At 42.5% G+C, this 25,946-nt stretch overlaps 1 protein-coding gene across 1 annotated transcript in view; it reads left to right on the plus strand.

The window, feature by feature from the left end:
* The first annotated feature begins 5,560 nt into the window (after nt 1-5,560).
* GDA (guanine deaminase) overlaps nt 5,561-25,946 on the plus strand; it is a 69,226-nt gene continuing 48,840 nt past the window's right edge. Inside the window, exon 1 of the mRNA XM_045772408.2 lies at nt 5,561-5,830. Within this exon, the coding sequence (XP_045628364.1) occupies nt 5,708-5,830 (123 nt within the window). The 5' untranslated portion in view covers nt 5,561-5,707. The remainder of the gene's footprint in view (nt 5,831-25,946) is intronic.

Consider the following 25,946-nt stretch of genomic DNA (forward strand, 5'->3'; position numbering starts at 1 on the left):
GTCTGCTTGTCCCTCTCCCTTGCTCCTCCCCCCACTCATGCTCACTCTCTCTCAAATAAATAAAATCTTAAAAAAAATAAATGTTACATCCATTTTGGCTTTCAGTTATGTTAACTCAACATGATAATATTGGACAGTTCATATTGATTTGAAGTTCTGATTTGGTCTTTAATTCATGAAAAATGGGGAAATAATTCATTCAACATCTACTTACATTAAGTGTCTGTCTCATCTTCATGGATGAAATGTTTTAAAACTTAAGGTTTAAGTAGGAGAAATAAAAAATGAGCCCTTGAGACTAAAGAAATATGGAACCAGTGATAGTATGTGACCTCCCATGTTACAGAAGAAGAAACCAAGACCAGAAGAGGTGGAATGACTTTCCCAAGGCACCATTGGCTGTGCTGGATTGGAACCTAGAAACCGTGATTCTATTTGGTGCTTATCCCTTGATATTGCATGTTGGATATTGGAATCCATGCTAGGGCAGAAATGTAGACGAAGTAACACCAGGTCAGTTGTATTTGCTTTGAGCTTGCTGTCATGGTGGGAGGGCGCATAAGCTAATCTCGGCTAAGGTGCTGCATGGTTTTGAGGACCAACAGGATGAGTACATGATGGAGATAACTACTTGCATGGTACTGAAAGCTTTGCATCCAGGAAAAAAAGTCTTCCTTTACCAATTCATGAAAGAATTGTGTAAGTTGCATATGGGCAGGACAATATCAGTTTGATACAGTGTCATATCAACGGTGCTTAGCATAGTGCCTCTCCTAATTCAGATTTCCAGTAAAGGTTGAATGGACAAACAAAAAATATATAGGGGACTAGTGCAATATTCTCATAAAAATCGGCTAAATGAGGACTGAGCCATCTCTCTGTTGCCAGGATATACAGAAGTGAGATACAGACATAACTATTGCTGCACAGATAAAGTAGTTTTGGAGGGCCAAGGGTGCTCCCTTGATGGGAACGCAAACCTGCGTTCCCACTTAAGAACTGGAAAATCGAGATCATTATGATTTGCTATATCCATCAAGGCTTCCTACTCAGAAGAACACAGTTTTAAAAGGAATGCATTTATCCCATCTCGGATTTTAGGTGTGCTTTTTTTTTTTTTTTTCTTCTCTAAAGCATAACAAGCTTGTCAGAGTTTCCATGGTGAACATGGGGCACCATGGAAACTGATAGATTTAGCTACACAAGAAGAATAAATAAAATAGGCAGGCATTTATTTCACTGTGCAATGACAACTTCTCTCCTGCCTGGAAGAGGAAAGTGGCTTCTCATTTAACCTGCCTGTCCTTCACTCTCTGTGCCTCATGAAAACACGAGTTACTCCCTGCATCATTTTACTGACCTGTGCCCTGCATCATTTTACTGAGCTGCACTGATTGGATTGTTCTTCTTGAGGTCCATTGGTCCCACTTTGGTTTCACTTTGGGGTAGATCTATGTGTCACTGGCAACTGTTGGAAAACCATGTACGATGTGAAAGTTGTAAATGACAATCCACGGTGCACCAACATAGTCATGGCAAAATCGAATGGAAAATTCTTTACAGTCTACTGTGATGAGACAATGTGTGAGAACAACTGGAGTCAAGACCCAGGTCCATCCTATACTAACTAGACAGACAAGCCAACTCCCCTGAACCTCAGTTTCTCCATCTCTGACTGATTAAAATATATTCTCTTCCTACTTTATAAGACTGTTGTGAGGCTCAGAATAAGATAGTGGAAGAGAAAACCTTCTTCAATAGTCAAGTTCTGTCTAGCAGGAGAGATTGACTAGCTACAGATATATTTATACGAATAAAGTGATCAAACTGTCAAAACTGATCATGCTATGCTCCTGTCCTTTGCCTCCAGCAGTTAGAGGTTCAGAACATACCGGTCCCTCCCAGTAGTTGTGGAGTTTTGAGACCACCTGCTTTCACCTAACATAGGGAGAAATGTCATCTTGAGAAATGAAGCTGTTCAACTTTTCTATGTATTTGAACATTTTCATTAATAAAATGTTAGAAAACTGAATAAGTGAAATGAAACTCTTTCTTAACTTTAAGTCCTAATGAATTGATCACCATTAGCACACACCCCCTATAGATTTTTTTTATCACTAAAATATAGGCAAGAGAGCCGACACTTGAAATCCAACATTTATATAAGTCTGTTGAGTACTTCCTATTGGCCAGGCACTATGTGAAGGAGAAAGAAAGAAAGAAAGAAAGAAAGAAAGAAAGAAAGAAAGAAAGAAAGAAAGAAAGAAAGAAAGGAAGGAAGGAAGGAAGGAAGGAAGGAAGGAAGGAAGGAAGGAAGGAAGAAAGAAAGAAAGAAAGAAAGAAAGAAAGAAAGAAAGACATGGTCCTTAAGTAGAACACAATCTTCTGGTGGAGATAGATAATAAAGGAACAATGATAGCACCCCACAAACTCAGAGAAGGAGCACTTAGTACCTGAGTGAGAGTGAGGAGGTGTAAAGATGTTCTGGAAGGGGTTGGGAATGGGCAATTAAGCTGAAGGATTTAGCCAGGGGAGAGTGGGTAGTAGAATGAGGCAGGCACGATGTAAGGTGGCAGAAGGGCGCTGCAGGCAGAGATCGTGAGCAAAGCAGATGCACGGTATGTGGGATACTGGAGGAAGAAGAGCCCGAAGAAGCAGTGAGGGCTTCAGGAAGCCTCCATACCAAGGAACACCTCTTTTCTTTGGAAGGAAGTGATATGTGGGGTAGAGCACTGAAAGTGCATACCATTGTTGGATTTCCTTTTGAGAAATTGAGTTGGTGAGAGTTGAAAGGAGCCATTGCTGATGTAATAATGATACTAGGAAATAGCAGGGAAACGCACAGTGAACACTATCTTCTTAGGTCCTTTCAGTTCTAATATTGTATGACTATAAATGTGGGCTATAAAAAGAGCTGAAGAATAGAAACTATTTCCTTGAGACTTTGGAAGCATAGTCAATACCATTGGTACATGCTTTGCCGGGTCAGAATAACCATATTAACCAGAAGCTGTCTTGCAATGTACTCGGGCCATGTTTCAAAGGTGAATATAAAAGCTCCGCACTCCTTTCTTCCTCCAAACTTCAGTGGCCTTGGGAACATTTCCCTGGGGATGCCAGGATGGTAGTCGACACTGCAGGGGACCAGCAAAGTAAAGGACAAGGATGGAGAACACATGAGAATAGTTGGGAAGCCAGGATTTCCAGACACCTTGGCTGAGCTGAGGCTACCGGATCCCAGGTGAGGTGCCTACAACTTGGCTGGGAATTGAGTGGGAGAGAATACTGCTTGGAAGAGCTAACCCCTGAGGACTGCTAATGCTATGTCCACTGGAGGCCCATGACCAGTCCTTCTGTTTAAGATGAACTTTATTTAAAGCTACACAATAATTACTCATTCCATAAACCACACATAACAACGTCAACAAACATCCAAACAAAATTCCCTAGCAATTCCATTTCCTCAACGGAATGATATCCACTGTTTGGATCCACTTTGAGATTCTAGCCTCTATGCCTATAGTTGCTTCATGATATTAACCATAGCATAAATGACATTTTAAAAAGGTTATCATTTTATTATATGCAACTCCCATGTGGCTACTTAGTTCTCCTGTTTTTAACAACTACGTAATACTCTACTGAGTAAATAGATTCTAATCGACTAAACTAGTCTCTATTTTTGGTCACTCAGGTTGCTCTCATTAAAAAAAACATTAGCTGCATCTGTTTTAGGGAACCCATACCTCTTTTGGAAACATTTAATTGACTCCTTTTTAAAACTAAGACACAGACGTTTTCTTCACTTTTCTTTCTGAGGTTCTTAGGTAGACAAGCTTGGGTCAAGAGGATGTTTTCACTGTGCTGGCCGTTGGAACTACAAGGAGGGAGCAAAGTCTGCAGAATCAGGAGAAGATGACAGGGAGAAAGGCCTAATGTGGCAAATTCAAGAGGCGAGTGTAATGCTCTCAGCTTCAGGGATTCCCACTTCTGAGTCCTTGGTAGGGTGACCAGCCACCTCAGTGTGCCCGGGACTGCAGAGTTTCCTTGAGGTGAAGGAGCTGAGAAGGGAATGAATCATTTATATAAACTAGCCCTGTGTCATAATGGTGACAATTCAGAGAAAGCCTGCTCATGCCCTGAAATGAGAAACCCTTATCCTGTAGGTAGGAGCCTAGTAGATGCTTATCTCAGGTTATTGCTCTGCTCCCCCCAAAAACGATTCATACATTTATTCAATAAGTATGTATGAAACACCAAACACTGTTCTAGGCATAAGAGCCCTGGTCCTGTGGTGTTTCCATTACTCTATGTGTGTGTGTTGGTGGGAGAAGAGCAAAAATGAATGAAAACATATGAAATAAATGAGGATGGATATGATAAATACAATGGCAGAAATAAGAGGGACTGATGGAATAGAAATGTTGGGGGTGGGGCCTGCTACTGGGTTGGTGATGGGGGAAGGTTACCTCTAAGAGCTGCATTGGAGGCAAACCAGTGATGAGAAGAGCCCATCATGTGAAGATCCACAGCAGGCCTTAGGGGCAGGAAGGAGCGGAATGTGGGAGGCGTGAGTGGAAACCAGGTGGTCTTCCTGGAGGAACTTAGTAAAGGACTTTGTGAATGCAGCGCAAGGAAGGAATGCTGATCTGGAAGCAGTCTTAGCAACCACCCGGTCTAAGTTCCATTTCCACAACTGAAGATAAAGACGCTGCGGCCCACTGCCTTGACCACAGTCTCTTGGTTCCTAATCCAGTGCTCTTTCCAGCATGCCATGCCACGCTGCCATTCTTAGCCGCTTGGCTTGAGAACTTAATTTTCCCCCGGTACAAGTGGACTTGAATCAAAGAGATTCATTTATTTTAGGTGTGAGAATGACGGGAAATGGAATTGTCTGTAGATGGGCACAAGGGCCAAAACACCTGCCTCAAGGTGGAAGAGATGGGGCTTTGGGGTACAGATCAACCTCTGCCCGTGGGACCCCCAGTAATTCCGTTAAGAGATACTTTCAGAACACCGGGTTAGGACAAATTCTGCAATCTGCAGAAACTGAAAATGAAACTGGTCAGTAAAGCAGGCGGCTCCAACTGACCTTTCCACCCTTTCCTGAACTTGTGCCTGTTCAGACCTTGAGGGTGCTACAGGTTGAAAAAGTTCAAGGTTTGGTCACAAATAGCCCGAAGTTTAAAGGGCAAGAGAAAGCAGGCAGACGCAACTCCAGGTATGCCAATAAAGAAAGGTGGAGGAAGCCGGGGGACAGGGAGCGATAGCAAATTTAGTGACTAACTAAGGTACAGGGCTGGAACCATCGGCCCTCCTGCCCCTTCCTTTAACTCCCTGTCATCTCTCCCCTGGGTCGGTAACTCAGCCACCCCGGGTTAAAAGCACTACGATGTGAGCGGTGATTTTGGAAACTCAAAGAGTTAACCTATCAAAAACTAACACAGGGGAGGAGAGAAAGACCACACCCCGAGGGAGCGCAGAGCCAAGTCACAGGAGGAAAATCCTATTGGCATCGAGGAGGCAGGAAGCCCGCCCCTGGGCGCGGCCTGCAGGGGGCAGGCTGTCGCTCGGGAAAGCGGGGGCAGTACGAGGCCTGACCAGGTGCGCCCGGCAGCAGCCCGCAAGTCGCAGGGACCGCTCGTCTCACCTCCGCCCGGTGCGCTCTCCTCAGTTCGCGAACCCCACGCTGCGCTCCGCCGCTGACATGTGTGCCGCCCCGATGCCGTCCCTGGCGCACATCTTCCGAGGGACATTCATCCACTCCACCTGGACTAGCCCCATGGAGGTGCTGCGGGATCACCTCCTCGGCGTGAGCGACAGCGGCAAAGTAAGCGGGCGCGGGGTCTGGCGCACCCCGACGGGCGCGCGGACAGGTGGAAGGAATCTCTCGCGGTGCGCTGCGGGGCCGGCGTTCGCTGCGCGCGGAGCGGAGCCGCAGCTCCGGAGTTGAACTTGACTGTTTGACTCTTGGGGAAAGCCGGGAGAGCCCTGGCACTAGGTTCGTGGGCTGGCCTGGGAGTAACACGTTCCCAGAAGCTGGGAGCTGTAGAGTACGCACTCCCACGATTGGTGAGACAGCCGTCCAGGCTGCAGTGGAAGGGGGAGCGAGGCTATGCCCTCGCGAATCTTAAGACATCATTAAGAAACCTGAACTTTGGTTCATTCATCTTTGTATCTCCGGCGCCTTGCAGAGTGCCTGGCACAGGCTAGGCGCTGCGTAAATTTGATAGAATTTGTTGTGGGAGAAATAACAGGAGGGGTCACTTGGTTAATGTTGCTTGGCCCTTTCAGCGCACAGAATAAGCGAAGAACTGATTTCATTCACTTGCTCGCTCAGCAGACAATATACCAACGATTCCAACTAGATACTTACAATACTAGAAAGGATAGTCTGAGAGAAATTATCCACGTCCCCTCTGCCTCCCCATAGCCATTTTCATCAAAGCAAGCAATTCCATTTTAAGGCTCAAAATGTCTTCTATGAGTGTATCTTCTATACTTCTTTTTCCAAAATCGGGATTTCCACAAACGACCTAGGTACCTTGATGTCTAATATTTACTGTTCATACACACCTTGCTGGAGGTGGTCACGGCATCAGCAGTGGCTTGGCTAGTTTGATAAGTGGAAGCCGTTCCATTTTTAACAGAAAAAAAAAAAAAAGATGAGGATGGGATATTTTTGAGCTTTTCCCCAACTACCAGTCTGGTTAGCAAAAGTACACCTATTTGTGACTTGTCAGCTTGAAGATACTATTCCTGACCTAAGATGCTTCCCAGTCAGTGACAGTTTCGAATCGTGACTCTTACATTTGGGGATAAGTGAACCTGTTTTCCTATGGTGCTTAAAACGTATTCTCTCCGTGTATATTCAGGGAGCCTGCTGCTGTGTTTCCAAGGTGATGGAACTCTCAGAGCTCCCCCAAATGGGGAGACTCCAGTAAACCCTGAGCCTGTTTAATTATTGCCTTGTGTACTTGACCCTCAAGTTTGGGGGAACCCTTAGGCTTGGGGCAAGTCCCAAGAAGCAAAGGAACAGAGACCTCTAAACCGGGGGGAGATTAGAGGAGCTTGCCTAATCACAAGGAGCTGTTCAACTCTTGGGTTTCCTTTTAAAAATTAATTTCCTATATCCAGAACTTTAATTGGTAAGATAGCAAGCAAGAGGGTGGGTTTGAAGACTGTCTTCAACCAGTGGAGAGGAGTCAGAAAAGGAAATAATTTATCTAAAAAAAATTACCTCTTCTGGGGGTTGTACAGAAGAAGGAAAGCATTGAATCAGGGAGTTTATTCCCCACTAAGGAGCATAGTGAAGTTATAAATTTAGAAAAATGCTGTTCCCTCACAAGATGAAATTAACTAGGGACTGAATACAGAGGTGAGTTAATCAAGTGCCTTGTGAAACACCCTAATCAGTGAATTGGTAACTGTTGATTTCTCTTCTGGCTGCAAGGCAGTTGATTGTGGACTACGTGTAAGCGGAGAAAGTGCCATGTATATTTCAAGATTTGATTTCCCCCGTTTTGAAAGTGGGAGTGCTTTGCCTTTATCATTCCTGGGATAATATTTATTCAAAATATGTCAAGGTTCTTATACCAAATTATCTCCCTGTAAAATAAATATGTGGAGTCATCGTGACGTTTACATTTTTACTGAGCTCCTAAAGCTGTTCAAAACCTTGGGATGATCAGAAGCATCTAGGGGGTGTTGTTAAATGCTGGGTCCTGGGGGTCATACTCAGAGAATGTGAATCTATAGGCCTGGAGTGGGCCCCAGGAAATGGCATTCCAGCAAAGATCCCAGGAGATTTGGAGGCAGGTAGTGGGTGGATTACATTTTGGGTAATCACTGTGTATAGGCTGTGTGATGGAATCAGTTGTATGGGATCTTGGGACCTAGTTCTTCATTTTGAGCTCATGTCCGGGGCTGCATGTGAGAGAGTCCTCCCTCTCCCTTTTAGACCTCGTCCCTCATGTTGTGTAACTTCATTTAGACCCAGAGCATGATAATGACTGACTACTTTTAATTCATTAATTAAAGCTCATTCAAAATTAGGTTAATTAAAAAATTCTCTAGTCAACCTTTTAGTATTGGGCATTTTGAATTCAGAGTTAGTTTTTCTACTTGAGTGGCACCTTTTTAAAAGAAAGACTCTAGCATGTATAATTTATTTGCAGATACTTAATTAAATCTTGAGATGCTCTGTGCTCTGATATTACTAAATACCTGATTCTTCCCACATAGAACAGGATCAGGTTTAAACTTGCCTAAAAGATGCCTTGGGTCTTTTAATGAATGCACACTTAACCTGGAAGCAAGCATGAGGAAGAGAATCATTTTGGGGGTAGGTCCTGGGGTGGCAGGAGCAACTCCTATGGAGAAACTGAGACTTGGGGTTCAGGTTCGGTCTTCACCACTTACTTTCTCTGAGACCATGAGCGAGACACTTAACCTGTCTGAACCTCTGTTTCCTCATTTGTAGAATCAGATTTTCTTTTGCTAAGTATTAAGTGAGATAATATATGAAAATGCCTGGCACTTAGTGGATACCTAACACATACCATATTCATTCTGTCCCCTTCTTTCCCTCTGCTCCCAGTGGTGTCATTTTTGAATGTTGTTGTGTCAGTGTTGGTGGGGTGAGGTCCAGAGCTGACAGCGAAGAAGGAATTCTTGAGACGTCTTTGGTGCAAAATGGTGGTTTTATTAAAGCACAGGGACAGGACCCTTGGGCAGAAAGAGCTGTTGCCTGCTGCTCCCTGCTGCTCTGGGGTTGTGAGGAGCAAGTGATTGTATACCTTGGGGTTGGCAGAAGTAAAGATAAGGGAAGTTCCAAAAGGACTTTCATATGCTAAAGAAGACTCAGGATCCTGGAATAGTATTATAATCTGCCTGTCTCAAGTATTTGTCAATGGGCTGCAGGTTATAAGGACATTTAATTTTATCCACTCTTCCTTCTGCCGTTAGTTTCCCACATGACTAGCAAACCCCTAACCTCTTGCTCACTGTACCATTTTTTGCATATTTCCGCACGGTGGCATCATGCAGACAACAAGTGGAGAAGAAAGCCATGGCCTCCGATGCACTATGTTGGGAGTGGGGAGGCCACCAGATCTCAGCTGCACAGCCTCACAGCTCATGTCATTGGCCCACTGGGACACAAAGATGCATCTGGGAAGAAAGATCTAACGAGCATTTGTTGACAGGTTCCCTAGCACATCTTATTGAGTATCCCATTGTGTCATTAGTCCCACTTTCCAGATGGGGAAGTTGAGACTTGTCTTCAGCTAAGGTCATAATCCCAGGGTCCTGGGATTGAGACCCACTCAGCAGGGAGTCCACTTCTCCCTCTCCCTCTGCCCCCCCCCCGGCACTCGTGCTCTCTCTCACGTGCTATCTCTCTCACTCTCAATAAAATCTTTTAAAGAAAGAGGCAGTGTAGTGTGTCAATTAAGACACAAATTTCTTTTTGTACTTTCTTTTCTTGAGTATGGTTGATACACAATGTTACATTAGTTTTAGGTAAGATATGGACTCTGAAGAATGCTTCTGTCACTACCTATGTGAATTTGATGAAGTTACTTAACATTTCTATTTCCCAGTTTCCTAATGTATAAAATAATTAGCGTAATCCACCTCACAGGGTTGTTGGGAGGCTTGAGTGAATTAGTAATTGTGAAGTGCATAGAATAATGCCTTGTACATAGCACACACCCAATAAACGTCCGTGGTTATCAGCAGTGGAGATGGAGTGAGGTGGACAGGATTGCTGGTGACTTAGGTCAAGTCAACTGGATTTGGTGATAGAGTTAGAAAGACATGTGTGACTGTCTTAAATTGTATGATGGGGTACTTATTTTCCCAGCTTCCTGGTGGTGGAGGGTGACCAGGGATGACATTCTGACATGCAGAAAGTTGGCTCAGAGGCTTCTTGGAAATGTATTTTTCTCCATAATAAATGTGGGAAGAGGAGGTCTTCCTTTTTTGGATGCTCTCATGTGAGGAATGGAACTGCTCCTGCCATTGTTTGAGACCCTGAGGAAAAAAATTAAGAGAATCTCAGAGGCACTTACCTAGTCTGTCTTTGAACGTCATCAGATGGATCCATGAGTAACATCACTGGATAGTTAACTGTCCCTAGAACTGCCTGCTGCCCATTGCCCTCAAACTTCTACGTTTTAATGGAATATCTTTTTTGTCCATACCTCTGTTAATGGCAGCCCAAGGTGCCTCTAATGATTACACTGCTTTTTTCAAAGAATCATATTATTTTTCAAAGGACTGCTCACTGCCTTTCCCTTTCCCATTTCTGTCTTCCCCTTATTGGCCCAAAATGTCAGTGTCTTTTCAGGCACCCCAACCGTAGTCAAGCCTGACCAGTTTACCTCTGGGTTTCTTTGTGTATACTATTCTCTTCATTGTCATTGACCTTGTCCAGCCTTTCATTGTCTCTGGCTAAATGAATAGAGGAGCTCCCTAGCTGTTTGTTCTCCCCCATTCTACTTTTGCCTCCTCATGCCTGACGGTTCCATTCATGGAACATGGGTAGAATCACATATCTCCTCTTTCATACCTACCTGTGGCTCTCTGTGACCTTTAAGATCCCAATGCCCCTGGTCGACATTCTAGGCATGACATGATTTGGCCCCAGCCTGCTTTTCTAATACTTCCTCCTGCTCCATCCTTCTCTCTGGCAAATGGGGGGAGGATTTCCATGACTGGTTCACACCACGAAGTATCCATGAGCCGAGGGATGTCTATCCCTGCCAATTTCTCACTGTTTCCCAGCACATCGTGTTCTTTTTTGCCTCCTTTGTGGGTGCCAATCTCACAGCCTGGAATAGTTCTCCTTTTTATATCCCCCTTTCCACTCCACCGCTGTCGAAATAAAATCTTGCTCTTCCTTCAGGGCGCCATTCTGATGCCGTCTTCTTCTCCGAAGTTTCCCTGGCCATCATCCTTCAGGTGGAATAGTTTATCTTTCATTCTCCCATAAATGTTGACATATATATTGAAACCAGTGTTTTCCTGGTGGTTAAGAGCATGGCTTCTGGAATCAGACTATGTGGATTCGAATCCCAACGCTGCCTCTTACTTGCATGAATTCTCTAACATAGCGGGGCCTTGGCAGCCTCATTTACAAAATGTGAACAGCAACCACACCCTGAAGGAAGGGTAGGACAGACGAGATGGTGTGTGTAAAGCACTTGGCACATAGTAATTGCACAATAAATACTGGCCACTGTTCTTATTTTTCTTTCACTGAAGTGTGTCATTTTTACCTTTCATCATGCTTAGCTTTATAGAACGTTCTCACGCACTGGGCTGATGTGAAGTTCTTTGGCAACTGGGAGGTGAACTGGAGAGAAGGTAACATTTATTAAGTCATACTGTGTGTCACACTGACAGATTTTGTACATCAACAGTCCTGAGATGAGACAGCATAACGATCATCTTTTTCTTCCTCATCATCCCTGCCTTGCAAATGAAGAATGAGGCTCAGAGAGTTGTCTGTCTTGACTGCAGTCACAGCAAGTAAATGGCAAAGCCAAGATCCACATCCATGCCTGTCTGATTTCCAAGGTCTGTGCTCCAAGAGGAGTCTCTGCTGCTGCCTGTCACGAGGAGGGTTGAAACTCAACTGTACTTAGGGCCCCTCAACATTGTCCTGTTATTTTAGTACAAATTAGGTGGTCAGTAAAGTGTGTTGAATGTGATGTGTAATACAAAGACATTCATGTGTGATGTGTGAAAAAAGACATTTCTAATTCCAGAGATATTTTTTTTTCAAATTAAAGCATAGCTGACACACAACGTCACGAGTTTCAGACGTACAACAGTGATTGCACAAGTCTGTATGCTGTGTTCACAAGTGTAGCTACCATCTGTCACCATACAACACTACAATACCATTGACTCTATTCCCTGTGCTGTGCCTTTTATCCCGTGAATTATTCTTTCCGTAACTGGAAGCCTGTACCTCCCTCCCCCCTTTTCCCGTTCTGCCCATCCCCTTCCTCTTGTCCTCTGGCAGCCATTAGCTCGTTCTCTATATTTATGTGTCTGTTTCTGCTTTTTGTTTGTTTATTCATTTGTTTCATTTTTTAGGTTCCACATACAAGTGAAACCCTATGGTATTTGTCTTTTTCTGTCTGACTCATTTCACTTAACATAATAAATACCCTCTAGATACATCCATGTTGTCGCAAATGGCGAGATCTCATTCTTTTTTTAAGGCTGAGTAAGAGGCCATCGTATATTTATACCACATCTTCTTTATCCATTCATCTATCAGTGGACACTTGGGTTGCTTCCATCTCTTGGCTATCATAAATAATGCTGCAGCAAACATTGGGATGCATATATCTTTTTCAAATTAGTGTTTTCATGTTCTTTGGGTAAATACCCAGTAGTAGAATTACTAGATCATATGGTATTTCTCTTTTTAGTTTTTTGAGGAACCTCCATACTGTTTTCCAGAGCAACTGTACCAATTTACTTTCCCACCAACAGTGCACAAAGATTCCTTTTTCTCTATGTCCTTGCCAACACCTGTTATTTCTTGTCTTTTTGACTTAGCCATTCTGACAGGTTTAAGATGATATCCCAGAGAGATTTTTAAAAAGCATAATTGGACTTATTCTTTGAGGCTTTAAAGCAACACTGCTGGTTATAACCAGAGTTAGCTTCCCTTCTGAACATTTCCTGTTCCTGGAACTTCTCAGCAATCATTTTCTAAGATTGAGCAATAAGATCTCCCAAAAGATCTTATCTCATGCATGATTTTGACATTGTTCCCTACTTTCTAATACCCTTTTCCTTTGTGAAGACATTTTTTAGTTAACTTTATTACATGAATTTATTAATGCTAAAGGATAAATCACATTAACTTTAAATTTAACTTCTAATTGAGATCCAATTTTCAAAGCCATTCAACTATTGTATTCGGTGCTTCTGCTTTTGAAATGCTGATGTTTGTCCCGGGCATTAGTTGTTCATGCACTATTACCTGAAACCATTTCATGGCAAATACCCTTCAAGTCTCCTCTTCCCCTCTTGGCCCTGCTTAGGTTGGTACCCCCATAACTCCTGTTTCTAAGTCACAGTGCTCTTTCTCTTCTCAGCCTGTTACCGGGCTTTTAAAAATTACTTTGACAGAATGAACCTTTCTCAGTAAAAACCTCACCTGAAAACCCAATTGTGTCAATCTCAATTTATCGACAAACTATAGATTCGTGAGTTAAAAAACATCTTTGAAGGCTAAAGCAATGATACAGTAACTCTTATTAAAACTAAGTTCTTCTAGGCTTACGTAAAATGCTATAGAAATATTAAAGGCCTAATGTTCTCCCATAACTTAAATGGACAGGAAAAGTGTATCATGTGATCATACGGCCCCCTTCCACGCACCCCCAGCCTTATATACACACATACAAAACACATTTCCGGAGGGCAATATTAAAATTAAGAACTTAAATAATAGTTACTTTGTAGGACAGGAGTGGAGAGTTGGGAATGTGGAGGAGGATTTTTATGTTGTACTCTATACCTTTTTGTATTGTTAGTTTTTTTGTTTTTGTTTCACTTTTATGATTTAATGTAAAGTTTACCATTTTAGAGTGGATACTTCAGTGTCATTTATGACAGTCACCATGTCGTGCAGCCATGACCATTCCCTAGTTCCAGAATATGTTTGTCACCCCAAAGGGAAACCCATTAACCATGGAGCAGTGACCCCCTATTCTTCCCCTCCCCCCTCAGCAACCATTAATTTGCTTCTAGGTTTGTGTATTCTAGATGTTTCTTATAAATGTACACGTACAGTATGTGACCTTTTGTGCCTGACTTTTTTCACTTAGTTTAATGTTTCCAAGTTTCGCCCATGTTGTGGCATGAGTCAGAGCTCCATTCCTTTCAATGGCTGAATAATTAATTATCCACTCTATGGATATATTATATTTTGTTTATTCATCAGTGAGTGGATGCTTGAATTGTTTCTAACTTTTGCCTACCATCAACAGTTCTGCTATCAACATCCTTTTGTGAAAGTTTTAAAAAGCAGTTTAGGGGCGCCTGGGTGGCTCAGGTGGTTAAGCATCTGCCTTCAGCTCAGGTCATGATCTCAGGGCCCTGGAATCGAGTCCCGCATCAGGCTCTTTGCTCCATGGAGAGCCTGCTTCTCCCTCTGCCTGCCGCTCTCCCTGCTTGGGCTCTCTCTCTCTCTCACTCTGGCAAATAAATAAATACATAATCTTAAAAAATAAAATAGAGATCTAGTTTATTCTTTAAAATCTTTTTATGGCTCCCCATTGCATAACTATGGGATGAAGCTAAGCCTGGCCTCGCTGAGTATTCGCCCAACTTGCCATATCGCTTATGCCTTTGTGATTTTGTTTACGCTCCTCTTTCACCTTCCATCTGCTGAATGAATACACCCTTCACGACGAATATAAGTGTCACTTACTCAGTGGTACCATTGTTATCACGCCAGCCCGCCTGTTCCCAGGCAGAGCTAAACTTTCTGTGCCCCACATTTTGCTTGGCGACTCTTCACAGCTCTCACTTTATCTCCTGAATCCCCCCTATCATGTCACCTTGAAGGCAGGGGATGTGACTTGATCACTTTCGTAGCCACAACTCTTAGCATACGGTAGGCACTGGGTTGAATATTTGTTAGATAAATAAATGGTGTTGGATTTTCTCACCACAAGATAACCAGGTTGGAAAAGTTCACTTTAGGAGCCAGCAAAATGTACAGCTAGCTAAAAATATCTTCCAAATAACCAATTGTTTGAATAAGAACTTAGGGTTTTTCTAACCAAGATGCTCGATACAACGTATTTGGCCCCTGGGAGTTGTAATTAGTTTCATGTCCTAGTGAATAATTAAGAACCTGGAAAAGTAGGTTTTAATTGGAACTCTGAGACCTCATAAAATTCTCAAATGTCTTTAGCTCGGACTGTGTTAAGGATCTGGGATAATGTAGATTATAGGGGCCTGCTTATTCCCTTTGGTTTTATATTGTGGTTTGTTAAGTGTTCACTTCTTCATAAAATGGTAATTTCCTTAAAATATGGCTTGTAAATTGCCACTTACAATTTACAGTCCTGGAACATGGTAGGCCCTCCATGAATAATAGCTCTTATTATCTACTCCTGTCCCTCCTAGTACCTAGTGCGTTAGCACAAATTGGCATTCGGTAAATGCTTCTGAATAAAAGAAAGGACAGAACGGACTGCTGTGCTCCGTATGCTATTCCTTTGGGAGCACAGAGGGGGCAGAGTTTTTTCTCCATACTATTTACCTAGAAGTTGTTTTCCTCCTGCCATGTGTAGAGCGGTCTCATGGAAGCCTTAGCCCTTTTTTGAAGTATAAAACACAGAGAGAAGCCACGCTAGGTCCTCGGCTCAGTGGGAGCACGTTAGGTCCCCAGCTTCGAGGATCCCCTCCCCAAGATGCAGCCTGCCGTGGACTTACCAGTCCTGTGGAGCTCGTACGCTTGGAGCTCATACCAACTGATCGCTGGTGGGGAAAGAGCAGAGACTTCAAGGGGTTGGAATAAAGTGATGAGCCAAAGAGATGCAGGTTTTGCCTTATTTGCGCTCAGAGTCAAAAATCAAATGAGCATGGGAAAGTATATAATTTCCAAAAGAGAAAACTGCAGAGTGCCATGGAGTGTGAAACCAGAGGACTTGGCTTATTTTGAAGAGATGCTTCAAGAATGCAACCCTAAGAAAATGACATTGGAGTTGAGTTTTGAAGGTTAAATGGAAGTTAATTAGGCAGAGAAAGATAGAGGAAAGGCCTGTGCAGAGGGACTCAGTGGGGAGAAAGAACTGGGAACCTGTGTGGTGGAGGGTGGAGAAGGAGGGTTGGTGGAAATAGATGAGGCAGAGAGAGAAGCGTCAGGCTATTGTAGGCTTTTTCATTTATCCCCAGGGCAATGCAATGGGAAACCAGTGAAGGATGTTAGGTAGAGGAAGATAGATCAGATTTGCATTTAAAAATGTATATATAAACAAGAACTGCAGAGTAACAGAGTAAAAATTGCAGGAAAGCAGACTGGACCATGGAGCAGGGCAAGAGTCATTGCTAGAGGAGATGAGTTGCAAGGTCATTGCAGTGGACCAGGAAAGAGACACGCAGATGGTGGTGGGGTTGGAGAGAAATGGGCAGATCTGTGACACAAGAGGGAGGCAAAAATCAGTGAGATTTGGTGACTGGTTGGCTAAAGAGGGCTAGGGACAAGCTTCCCCTGGGTTGCAGGCTTATACAACTGGATGGATGTGTTGGCCATCACTGGTTGAGGGAACAGAAGAAGAGAACCACCCAGGGAGGGCAGACTCAGAGGTCTGTTACGGTCATGCTGAGTTGAGATGCCCTTGTGACATCCCTGTGGAGACGTCAGGTAGGTGCTGGCTTGCAGGTGTGAAGCTCAGAGCAGATATCTGAGTAGGAGATATAAAATGTGGAATAAGGGTTGAGAAGAGAACAGGAATATATTAACTCCAGTGGTTGAGTTTGGATTAAAAGAGAATGAGTAGGGTGAGAAAGGCAACCCAAGGGTCAGAGGATAACCACGGGAGGGTAATGTCATAGAAGGCAAAGTGGGGACCACTTCAAGAAGGAGGGAATAGAGCAGATGGTAGATGTTACCGAAGGAATAATACTGGAAAAACGTACAATGGATCTAGCAACCTGAGGTTATTGTTGGCCTTAAGAAAACTTATTTTGGTAAAGAGAGGGGATGGCAATCCGCTTGATTTGGGTTTTGGACTGGGTGGAAGATAAGAAAATGCAGATGGTGAGCATAGACAACTCTTCTGAGATAATAAATGTGTAATATTTTTGTTTGCCCTACAAGAAAAATAATATGATGCCTTTAATAGTAATAAAATACAAAAAAAATACATATGCTTTGTTCTCCAATTCTTAGGTTATGTGAGGACTTTTTATACAAATGTTTCACTTCCATAAGTTATGTAAGCATGCTGGTATTGCCCACTTGCAGATGTTTGCATGGATGCCAAGGCTTTGGCAAACATGTATGTGCCACAGCCTAGAAGGAGCTGCAACCTGCTTAATAATCATTTTACTGTCTTATCTCAGAAATATAATTTAGCATCTCGGTGTCACTGGAAATCTTGGTGTTCAGTCAGTATTTTTGTTTTATAGTGCAGGATGCCAGGAGTGAAACTGTTTTCATCTTAGTAAGATCAGATGGGAGAGGCATAATTTTTCCTTAGGTTTGAGATTTTTTTGAAATTAAAACAAAAATAAATAAATGGAACTAGGAAAGACCACAAAACCAGATGTTCTCCTTATTTCGAAATGTATTTTGATTACAGGAAAGCATTTTTGGACTTTTGCTTTCTCTAAGGGAACTGAGAAAACCCCACCCCTTCCATCCTTCCTGGTGGATTACTTTGAAAAGAAGATTTAATCCAGCTGAGAAAAACAACTTATAAATGACTCATGTTAAGAAGGCGAACTGCAATCCTTACATGTATGAACACAAGCTTGTATACTCATTCTGGTTTTCTTTCTCTGTCCAGACAGTCAAGTAGAAGAAGGAGAAAAACAGGAAAACTTATGCTAGAATTACGCCAGTTGAAATTAGAATAAGGAGAATTATACCTAGAAACCTAGAAAGGACTGGATGCTTCCAAAATGCCAAATCACTGGGCAGATGGGGTTAACAAGACAGTAAGAGGAGAGAATGTGGAAATGCAATGAAGTGACAAGTGGCAATAAAAACCCATATCAGTTTACATTGAGTCCTGTCTTTGGGATTCCCCATCTTTTTGTCCATTTCCTGAATACTCTTACTTCTCATTCTCCCCTTTGCATACCTTACCCATCACCTCCTCCAAAAACAAGCAGATTTTTCTAGTCCTTGCTGATTTCTCCCTGCTCTGAGTTTTCTCAGCTCGGTCTGTAATGCCAATTTGGCCTTTACAAACATGCCACCATGCATTGTTTTCAATTTCCTGTATGCGTAGAAATTTTATTTCCTCAGCTAGAACATAAACTCTTGAAAGGTGAGGATTAGTTCTTACACGGAGATCTGAATCCTTAGCAGTCTGATGGGTGTATCATGTGCATTTCAACAGTGTGCGCTGCCCTGGATTGTTATCATTTGAAATGCATTATGGGACATGACGAAAGGGAGGCCAAGAAGCATATTTTAAGCAACTTCCTGCCAAATCTTGGGATTTCTCCTCCCCAACTCTGTATGCAGTGATTTGTTTGGCAGGCACCTGGTCACGGCTCTTGGCGTGCACAGGTGTGACTTTCACAGATGAACCCGGAAGGTATTTCTGATTTTATGGAGGTTTATGACTGAATTCCAGAAGCCTCATGTTGGCCTGCTGGTCGGTATCACTTGACGAGCCCACGAGCCCACCTGGTTCGTCAGCACCCGCGCCTCAGTGCAATTTCTCATCCTTGGTATATATGCAGTAACTCTCATGAAACAGTTGGAAAACAATCCAAACTTGGCATTTTTAGAAAATGTTGGAATGTTCTTGAGAAAACTGATGAGCAAAGGAAGATGCACTGCCATCAAAGTAGTTTCTTATACTAGTGGTGCTGCTGCCGTAGGCTCTAAGCTCATGTAGTAGATAGAATGTGCTCAGCAAATATTTGAGGGATGAATAAGCAAGAAAATGATTATTTCTAATAAAGGCAGAAGATTGTACAGCATTTCTGATGTATCAGCCACCGGTCTAAGTCTTTGACATAGACTAACTCAATCCTTGCAACCACTCTGTGAATCGAGTTCCGGGATAGCTCCATTTTGCAGGTGAGAAAACTGAGTCATCAGCAATTTAAGTGCTTTGTTCAAGGTCACATAGCCAGTAACTAGCAGAGTTAGGATTTAAATCCATTTGGTCTGGTTCTAAAGTCTGTACTTGGAGCAGCTGTGGCAGAAGTGAAAAACTGCACTGTTGCTCAGCTCTTTGGGGATACATGGCAGCCCTCGGGTGTAGTCAGCAATTTCTGTGATAAAATTGCTTTTGGCTTTTTGTCTCACGAAAGAAAACTCCTAAGGGGTTCTGACAGTTTGTCGGTGCACCTTCTAAAGCGATTATGTGTCCTTTCCGAGATCCACAATTTGCTCATCCTTAATCAGGTTTTCAACAGCACTGCTGTGTTGTTCCATGTTAGAGCTTTGGAACCGGTGAGTGGCGTGGCTTTGGCTTCGGGAGCGGTGGAAAGTTAACTAGCATCGGTCCGTGGCTCGTATCCATCTTCACACAGGAGAGGGATATGTAAGGCCAGGAGCTGGGCTTGTTCTGAGTCTCTTTCATTAGCTTGGGGATGGTCGTGTGAAACCTAGTGTCAAGTGTATTTAGAGCTACTATCAAGACAGCACAGGCCAACAAGGAGGGAGGGAGTATCAGGTCATGTGAAATAGTTGTCAGACCCAGGTTTGATCTTTTTAAATCTACTCTCTTGGCAATGGAGCCATGATTTGACTTAATTTAGTTGCTGTGGATGCATGCTGTCTGAATGGCCACCAGGAGTCTTTTGCACATTTATATAGACTTTGTAAGTAGGCTTCGCAAATCAAACCTTGGAATAACCGTCCTGGTGGGACTTATTTGAAGAACTACCCCAAGTCACAGGTGGGAAGTCTTGGCAGATACAACCCTACCTTTGCCTCTCTGCTCTCGTTTGACGTTCTACCTGCACTTAGTCTGATTAACAAATAGTAAACATCAAGCAAGCAGGCTGGTGAGCTCACACTAGCGTTAGATATTGAAACACAAAAACAAACAAAACAAAACACACAAAAAACCCCCCAAAAATCCAAACTAACAAAAAAAGAGAAATTGAAAAACATTTGTTTTTCCAGACAAACTGGGAAAAGCTTTGTGATTAATGTGACAAATGAAAAACTGAAACAAAGATGCTTTCTATTTCACCATATATGATAGAAAAAAATAGAAATTTAGAAAAATGTAGCTTTGAGAGCAGGGAAGGGTGCCCTACATCTGCACCTCCAGCAGGAGGCGGTCTTTGTTACTTCTTAAAGCTGTGTCCCATCCCGTGAGCAAATGGGATGAAGAGAGGTGAATTGTAAATCAAACAAGCAGAAATATAAAGCTTTTCCCCCTTTAAACTTAGGGAATATGACGTCAAATACCATTCTGTGGTTGCCATAAAAATACAACAGGAAAGTTGGATTAGACCCACAGGTTTGACTAATGATGCTGCGTTCATGAAAACACATAATTATCCCTGAGCTCTTGGAATGAACCAGTTGCAGTAGCTTGGGAGGGGGGACAGGATTTGCACATATAAAGATAGAATTCTTGTTAGCAAAAATGACTCTCCTAGAACTATAATAAAGGATACAGCAAGAGGCAAGGAATATACATAAAGCCTGAGAGAAAGATAAAGCTCATTTTTGTCCTCATCCAGTACAGATCTTTTTGTGGACCTGTATTTTATATTAGTCTAGAAGTTAGGATACCTGAACTGGAGAAGGGATTCTACTATTCAAAGGATCATGGGATCATGGGCTAGTCAGTATTCTTCGTGTGTCTTATCTGTGAAGTGGGTATAGGAATGTGGCCCTCTAGAAAGAATTTTTATTTTCTTCTTTTGGGAACTAGGGACCTCTCGGGCTACCGTGCATTTTGTCTGAGCTTACTGCTCACTGCTCCTCTTTGAGACTAGAAAAAAGACCTTAATGCTTCCCCTGTGTCCTGCAAGTGCTACCTAAAAACACTACTTAAAAAGTCTTATGCAACATATAATTATTTTGTAGCTGGAGGGCCCTTTAGAGTATCTCACCCACCGTATTTATGCAAACGGGTAGCACTGATGTTATTGAATGCTTACTTTATATCAGGCACTCTTTGGAGCATTTTCCTGGTGTTATCTAATGCTCACACCCACTTTATGAGGAAGGTAGTAGTTTTATTCTCATTTTACGAAGAAGGAAACAAGGGTCTAGTGCGATTAAGTAATGAGCTGCTAATGTCAAACAGCTGATCTTGCACAGAGTTCACATTCATCTCTGTACAGATGACTCCAGTCTCTGTCTCCAGACCTGGCCACTTCCAGAGCTTCAGTCCTATGGCCACCCCTGTTGTTGGACATCTGTCTCTGCAAGTCCTGCTCCTCCACCCCATCTCTTCTCCCAACCCACAACCAACATCTCCTGGCTTCTATAGTTCAATTCTTCTGTCCTTGTTCTCTTGTTCAGAGACTTAGTATTTATATATATAGATCTCCTCAACCATTCCCCCCACATCCAGTGTACAGTCATGTTGGTGGGTCCTTCCTTAACGATCTGCCCACGTCCTGCTACTGTCTACACTGGCCATTGCCTTCACCCAAATGAACCATTCAGATGGTTGCCTAAGGCTTCCTCCTGTTACTGAACTCTTCTCCCAACTTACCTTACAATCATTGTTCCATCAATTTTCACATGTGACTCTTGTTAAAAAAAACTTCTACAGCATAAAGTCTAAACTCCTTAATGTGACATCTCAAGGTTCTTCAGAGTCTAGGCACTACATTACATTCATGTATTTATTCATCCAGGGTTATCAAACAGCACTCATGTGCTAAGACTGTGGCAGGGAATTGAAGTATGATAATGAGTAAAAACTTACATCTCCACCCTTGTGGAATTTGCCATTTAGTGATAAAGACAGATATAAATAAAACATTAATTATGAATACACACGAGATTATGAAATTGCAACTGTAATCAAACAGTAGCTCAGGGGTGCCTGGGCAGCATAGTTGTTAAGCTTCTGCCTTTGGCTCAGGGCGTGATTCCGGCGTTCCGGGATCGAGTCCCACATTGGGCTCCTCCGCTGGGAGTCTGCTTCTTCCTCTCCCAGTCCCCTGCTGTGTTCCCTCTCTTGCTGGCTGTCTCTCTGTCACATAAATAAATAAATAAAATCTTAAAAAAAAAAAACAGTAGCTCAGACTTCCATGATGTCTGTGATGTGTTGGCCACCGTGCTAAACACTTTACGTCCATTGTCTTATTTAGTTGTCATAAAGTGTTCGTAGCTATTATCCCCACTTTATAGATGAGAGAACAGGCACAGAGAGTTTAAGTAACTTGCTGAAAATTCACACAACAGAAAAGGACTTAAGCAAGGCAGGCTGGTTCTAGATTTTGTCCATTTAGCCGCAATGTTTTATTTCCATAAAGAAGAGGTGCCTGGTGCTTTGAGAATCATTAATTGGGGGCAGGGATGAGGAATTTGAGGTAGTCAGGAAAGGTGTCCTAAGGAAAGACAGCTAAACTGAAATAAGAAAGATGTTATAGGATTAGTTGAGCAAAAGGAAAGTAAAGGTATTTATGCAGAGGGAAGGTTTACGTAAAGGCCCAATGGTGGGGAGAGTAGGGTGCTTACAGGGCCTGAATGGGATCAGTGTGGTGGAGCAGAGGGAGCAAGGGAGGTGTGGACAAGGCACTGGATTAGGCTGAAATTGGATTAGGCAACCACCCAGGGCCCTGTATATCATTTTAAAACTTTTCTTCATCTTAAATGCAGTGGTAAGCCATTGAGGTTTTCAGCAGAGGGTAAGAAAGAGATATGACAAAGTTTCTGTGTTATATCCTGAATTGATAAGGTCTCATTCTCTACAACAGGAACCCTGGACAGGGACTAGGTTTGGGAATAAGATCGTGGATTCCATTTTGGACATGTTGTCTTTGAAGTGCCTTGTGAGAAATACTAATGAGATATCAGGGAAGATGTCAAATATATGAATCTAGAGTTCATAGAAGTCTGGGTTGGACCTTCAAGTTTGGGTGAGCAGAAGGCGCCGTATTGAAAGAGATGGTTCCTTTATGTATGAAGAGTAGAAATGCTCAGCGCTTGTTTAACTGACCATTTGCAACTGCGAGATGAACTTGTTGAAGGGCTTCATTCCTGCTAAAGAGAACTTAAAGTTCTCTTTGTGAGGTCTGCATTAATCTTTCTCAGCAGATTTGAATGTGGGGTAATAATCAGGCAGAGTGGGAGGAATTAATTTTAGATTCCTTGTCTACTTTCTACTTTTACAACAGATTGCCATTGTATAATCATTTATCTTTCAGTGATAGGAACTAATTTTTGGCAATTGTGGTTTGGATCTATTAAAAGAGAAGTGGGGGAAAAAAAAAAGAAAAAGGTTGTGTGAGCAGGCTTCTCAAGACTGCAACGTAACCTTAGTGTTCAGATCAAAATGGATTGTATTGGTTAACTATCGCTGTATCACAAATTGTCTCAAAACGGAGGGGCTTGAAACAACTGTATTATCCTTACAGTTCCTTTGGGTCAGGGATTCAGGAGCAGTTTAACTGAGAGACTCAGGCTCAGGATCTCTCATGAGGCCTCAGTCAAGATGTTGGCCAGGACTGAAGGCGTGACCGAGGCTGAAGAATCCACTTCCAATGTTCAAGTTTATTTACATTCTATAAGCTGGTGTTTTCAGTGGTTGGTAGCAATCTGTGGTATTTCCCCACGAGAGCTTCTCCTAGGGCTGCTCTGGTAACCTCATGGCATGACTGGAGGCTTCCCCTAGAATAACAATCCAAGAGTGAGAGAGCCCGGTGAACGCTAGAAGGCACATAGCGTCACGCGTGCTTCATTCCTAGCACATCGCTAAGTTTGGCCCACTGTAAGGTTGGGGAAGGGAACTAGATGCCACCTTTTGAGGAGAGGGGCGCTGGAGAATCTGTGGACGTATTTTTGAGCCACCACATGGATGTCTGGCATCTGAGTTGTGGAGGGAGCCTCCCCTCTCACCCTGTGTAGAAAGTCATCTCTGCTACAACAAACCGAACAGATGGTCAGTCAGCCTCTGCTTGGCACTTGCAGCTCGGAGAAGTTCCCTATGTTGTGAGTCAGTGAATTCCATTTATCCCACTTTTAATTGTTAGAAGTTTCTTCTATTCATGAAATTGAAAACTCTGTTGCGGAATATTCCATTATCGAAGCTGCTTTGGCTGCTCTGGAGGGGCACGTGTATTTGATGGTGTGTCCATTATTTGCAACCATGGTGATCTTGACTTCTGTCTTCTTCAGCGAAAGTACCATCATTTCCACTTAGAATTTCCTCCCATGTTTTGATTTCAGGGTTTTTCCACATTCTAGTCACCTTCTGGAAAACATCCCAACTCAGTTCATCCCTCCACATTCTGTACCCCAGGCTAAGTTTAAAAGGACACGGACGAAAAAAGCAGTCCTCACTTGGCACAATAGGGCAGGACTGAAAAAAAAAAAGACTGTGAAAACTGAAATCATGCAAAGTAATCTGAAGAATCAGTGAGAAGGGGCACTTGGGTGGCTTAGTCAGTTAAGCATCTGACTCTTGATCTTGGCTCAGTTCTTGATCTCAGGGTTGTGAGTTCAAGCCCCATGTTGGGCCCAGCGTGGAGCCTACTTAAAAAAAAGAAGAAGAATCAATGAGACAATGATGATTATTGAGATCTTTAAAAACTTTTGTTAAAACATGAAAATTTTTCTTTCCAATCTGAATGCATGGGGAAATGAAAGAAAAAACAGTAAAACTATTATTCATTTAGTATACTTTAATGTAAAACATTAGAAATAGGAAATTACAGTGTTTTATTTCTTTATTAAAAAGCACTTGAAAAGAGTAGTTTGGACAGTGCTTACCTTTTTCTTCTCATTTTATAGTTTATTATACAGAGTGAGCATCTTTTGTTTGCCTTGGCAAATTGTCATCCAGCTTCTGGATCAGCTTCCAAGATTTTATCTCTTGAACTCTCAGTGTCATGAAATTTCTCTGAAATACTTCTCTGAGGGTTTCTTTACTGGGAAGCTTTTGCTGGTATCACTTCTTCTCAGACACCTTCAATCACTGTTCTCCTTTATGTTGATAAGTCCACCTCTGCTAAGTTTCTTTGGCTATAGATCTAGAATTTTTCAAATGGTAGCAATGTCAACATTCCCATGGTTGGCTATTTCTCCTCTAACTCCGTTTATGTTAGATCCAAACTTCACTTCTTGCGCTATTGCTTTTCACTTCTCTGCTGTACTTTCATCTGTGCTAAGCAATTCACTCTTTCAATGATCTATTTTTGTAAAATGCCACATGGGTTTATTGCTGGGAGGCAAGGAGGCAACACAATTACATGCTTTGCTGTCTGTGTGTGAACTGAGTAACAGATGATAGACCATGGTAACTGCTATTTGAACCATGCTGTTGGGGAGCTGGTGTTTAACTAAACCATGTATCTGAAATTGATGTGTATCAGAACCATGCAAAGCAAGGGTTGTCTGTATTTCTATGCATTTAACCTTAGTTAGAGTCTGTTTTTATGGGCAATTATTCCACACTGCTTATTTTGAGCTCATGGTCCTTGTGGTTATCAAGTCTCAAACATCTTTACCTTGTGCATTTCATTTTTCTTAAATATAAATGTCAGGGGCGCCTGGGTGGCTCAGTCATTAAGCATCTGCCTTCGACTCAGGGCGTGATCCTGGCATTCTGGGATCGAACCCCACATCAGGCTCCTCCGCTGGGAGCCTGCTTCTTCCTCTCCCACTCCCCTTGCTTGTGTTCCCTCTCTCGCTGGCTGTGTCTCTCTCTGTCAAATAAATAAATAAATAATCTTAAAAAAATATATATATATATATATATATAAATGTCAGATTCTACTTACATTCTGGTTAAGCTTTCTCCTATTAGTCTTAGCCTGTGGATGTCTTTGTAAAACTTGATTTTGCTATCTAGGGAATTAATTGTCCCTTCCAAATTGTTAGCCTTTTCACATCTAAGCTGTGAGTAAGAACACAGCTGGGGCAGAGCTCACTTGAGATCTCCAGACATGCATCCGTCATCGTATTAATCAACGCTTTGAATAGGAATATATAACCAGATATGAATTCTCCAACTCTGTTGTCACCCAGTTGCCTTTCTTTCTTTCTTTCTTTCTTTCTTTCTTTCTTTCTTTCT

Source organism: Ursus americanus, chromosome 34, assembly GCF_024610735.1.
Source record: "Ursus americanus isolate L20-20 chromosome 34, mUrsAme1.1.p, whole genome shotgun sequence".
NCBI classification, from domain to species: domain Eukaryota; kingdom Metazoa; phylum Chordata; class Mammalia; order Carnivora; family Ursidae; genus Ursus; species Ursus americanus.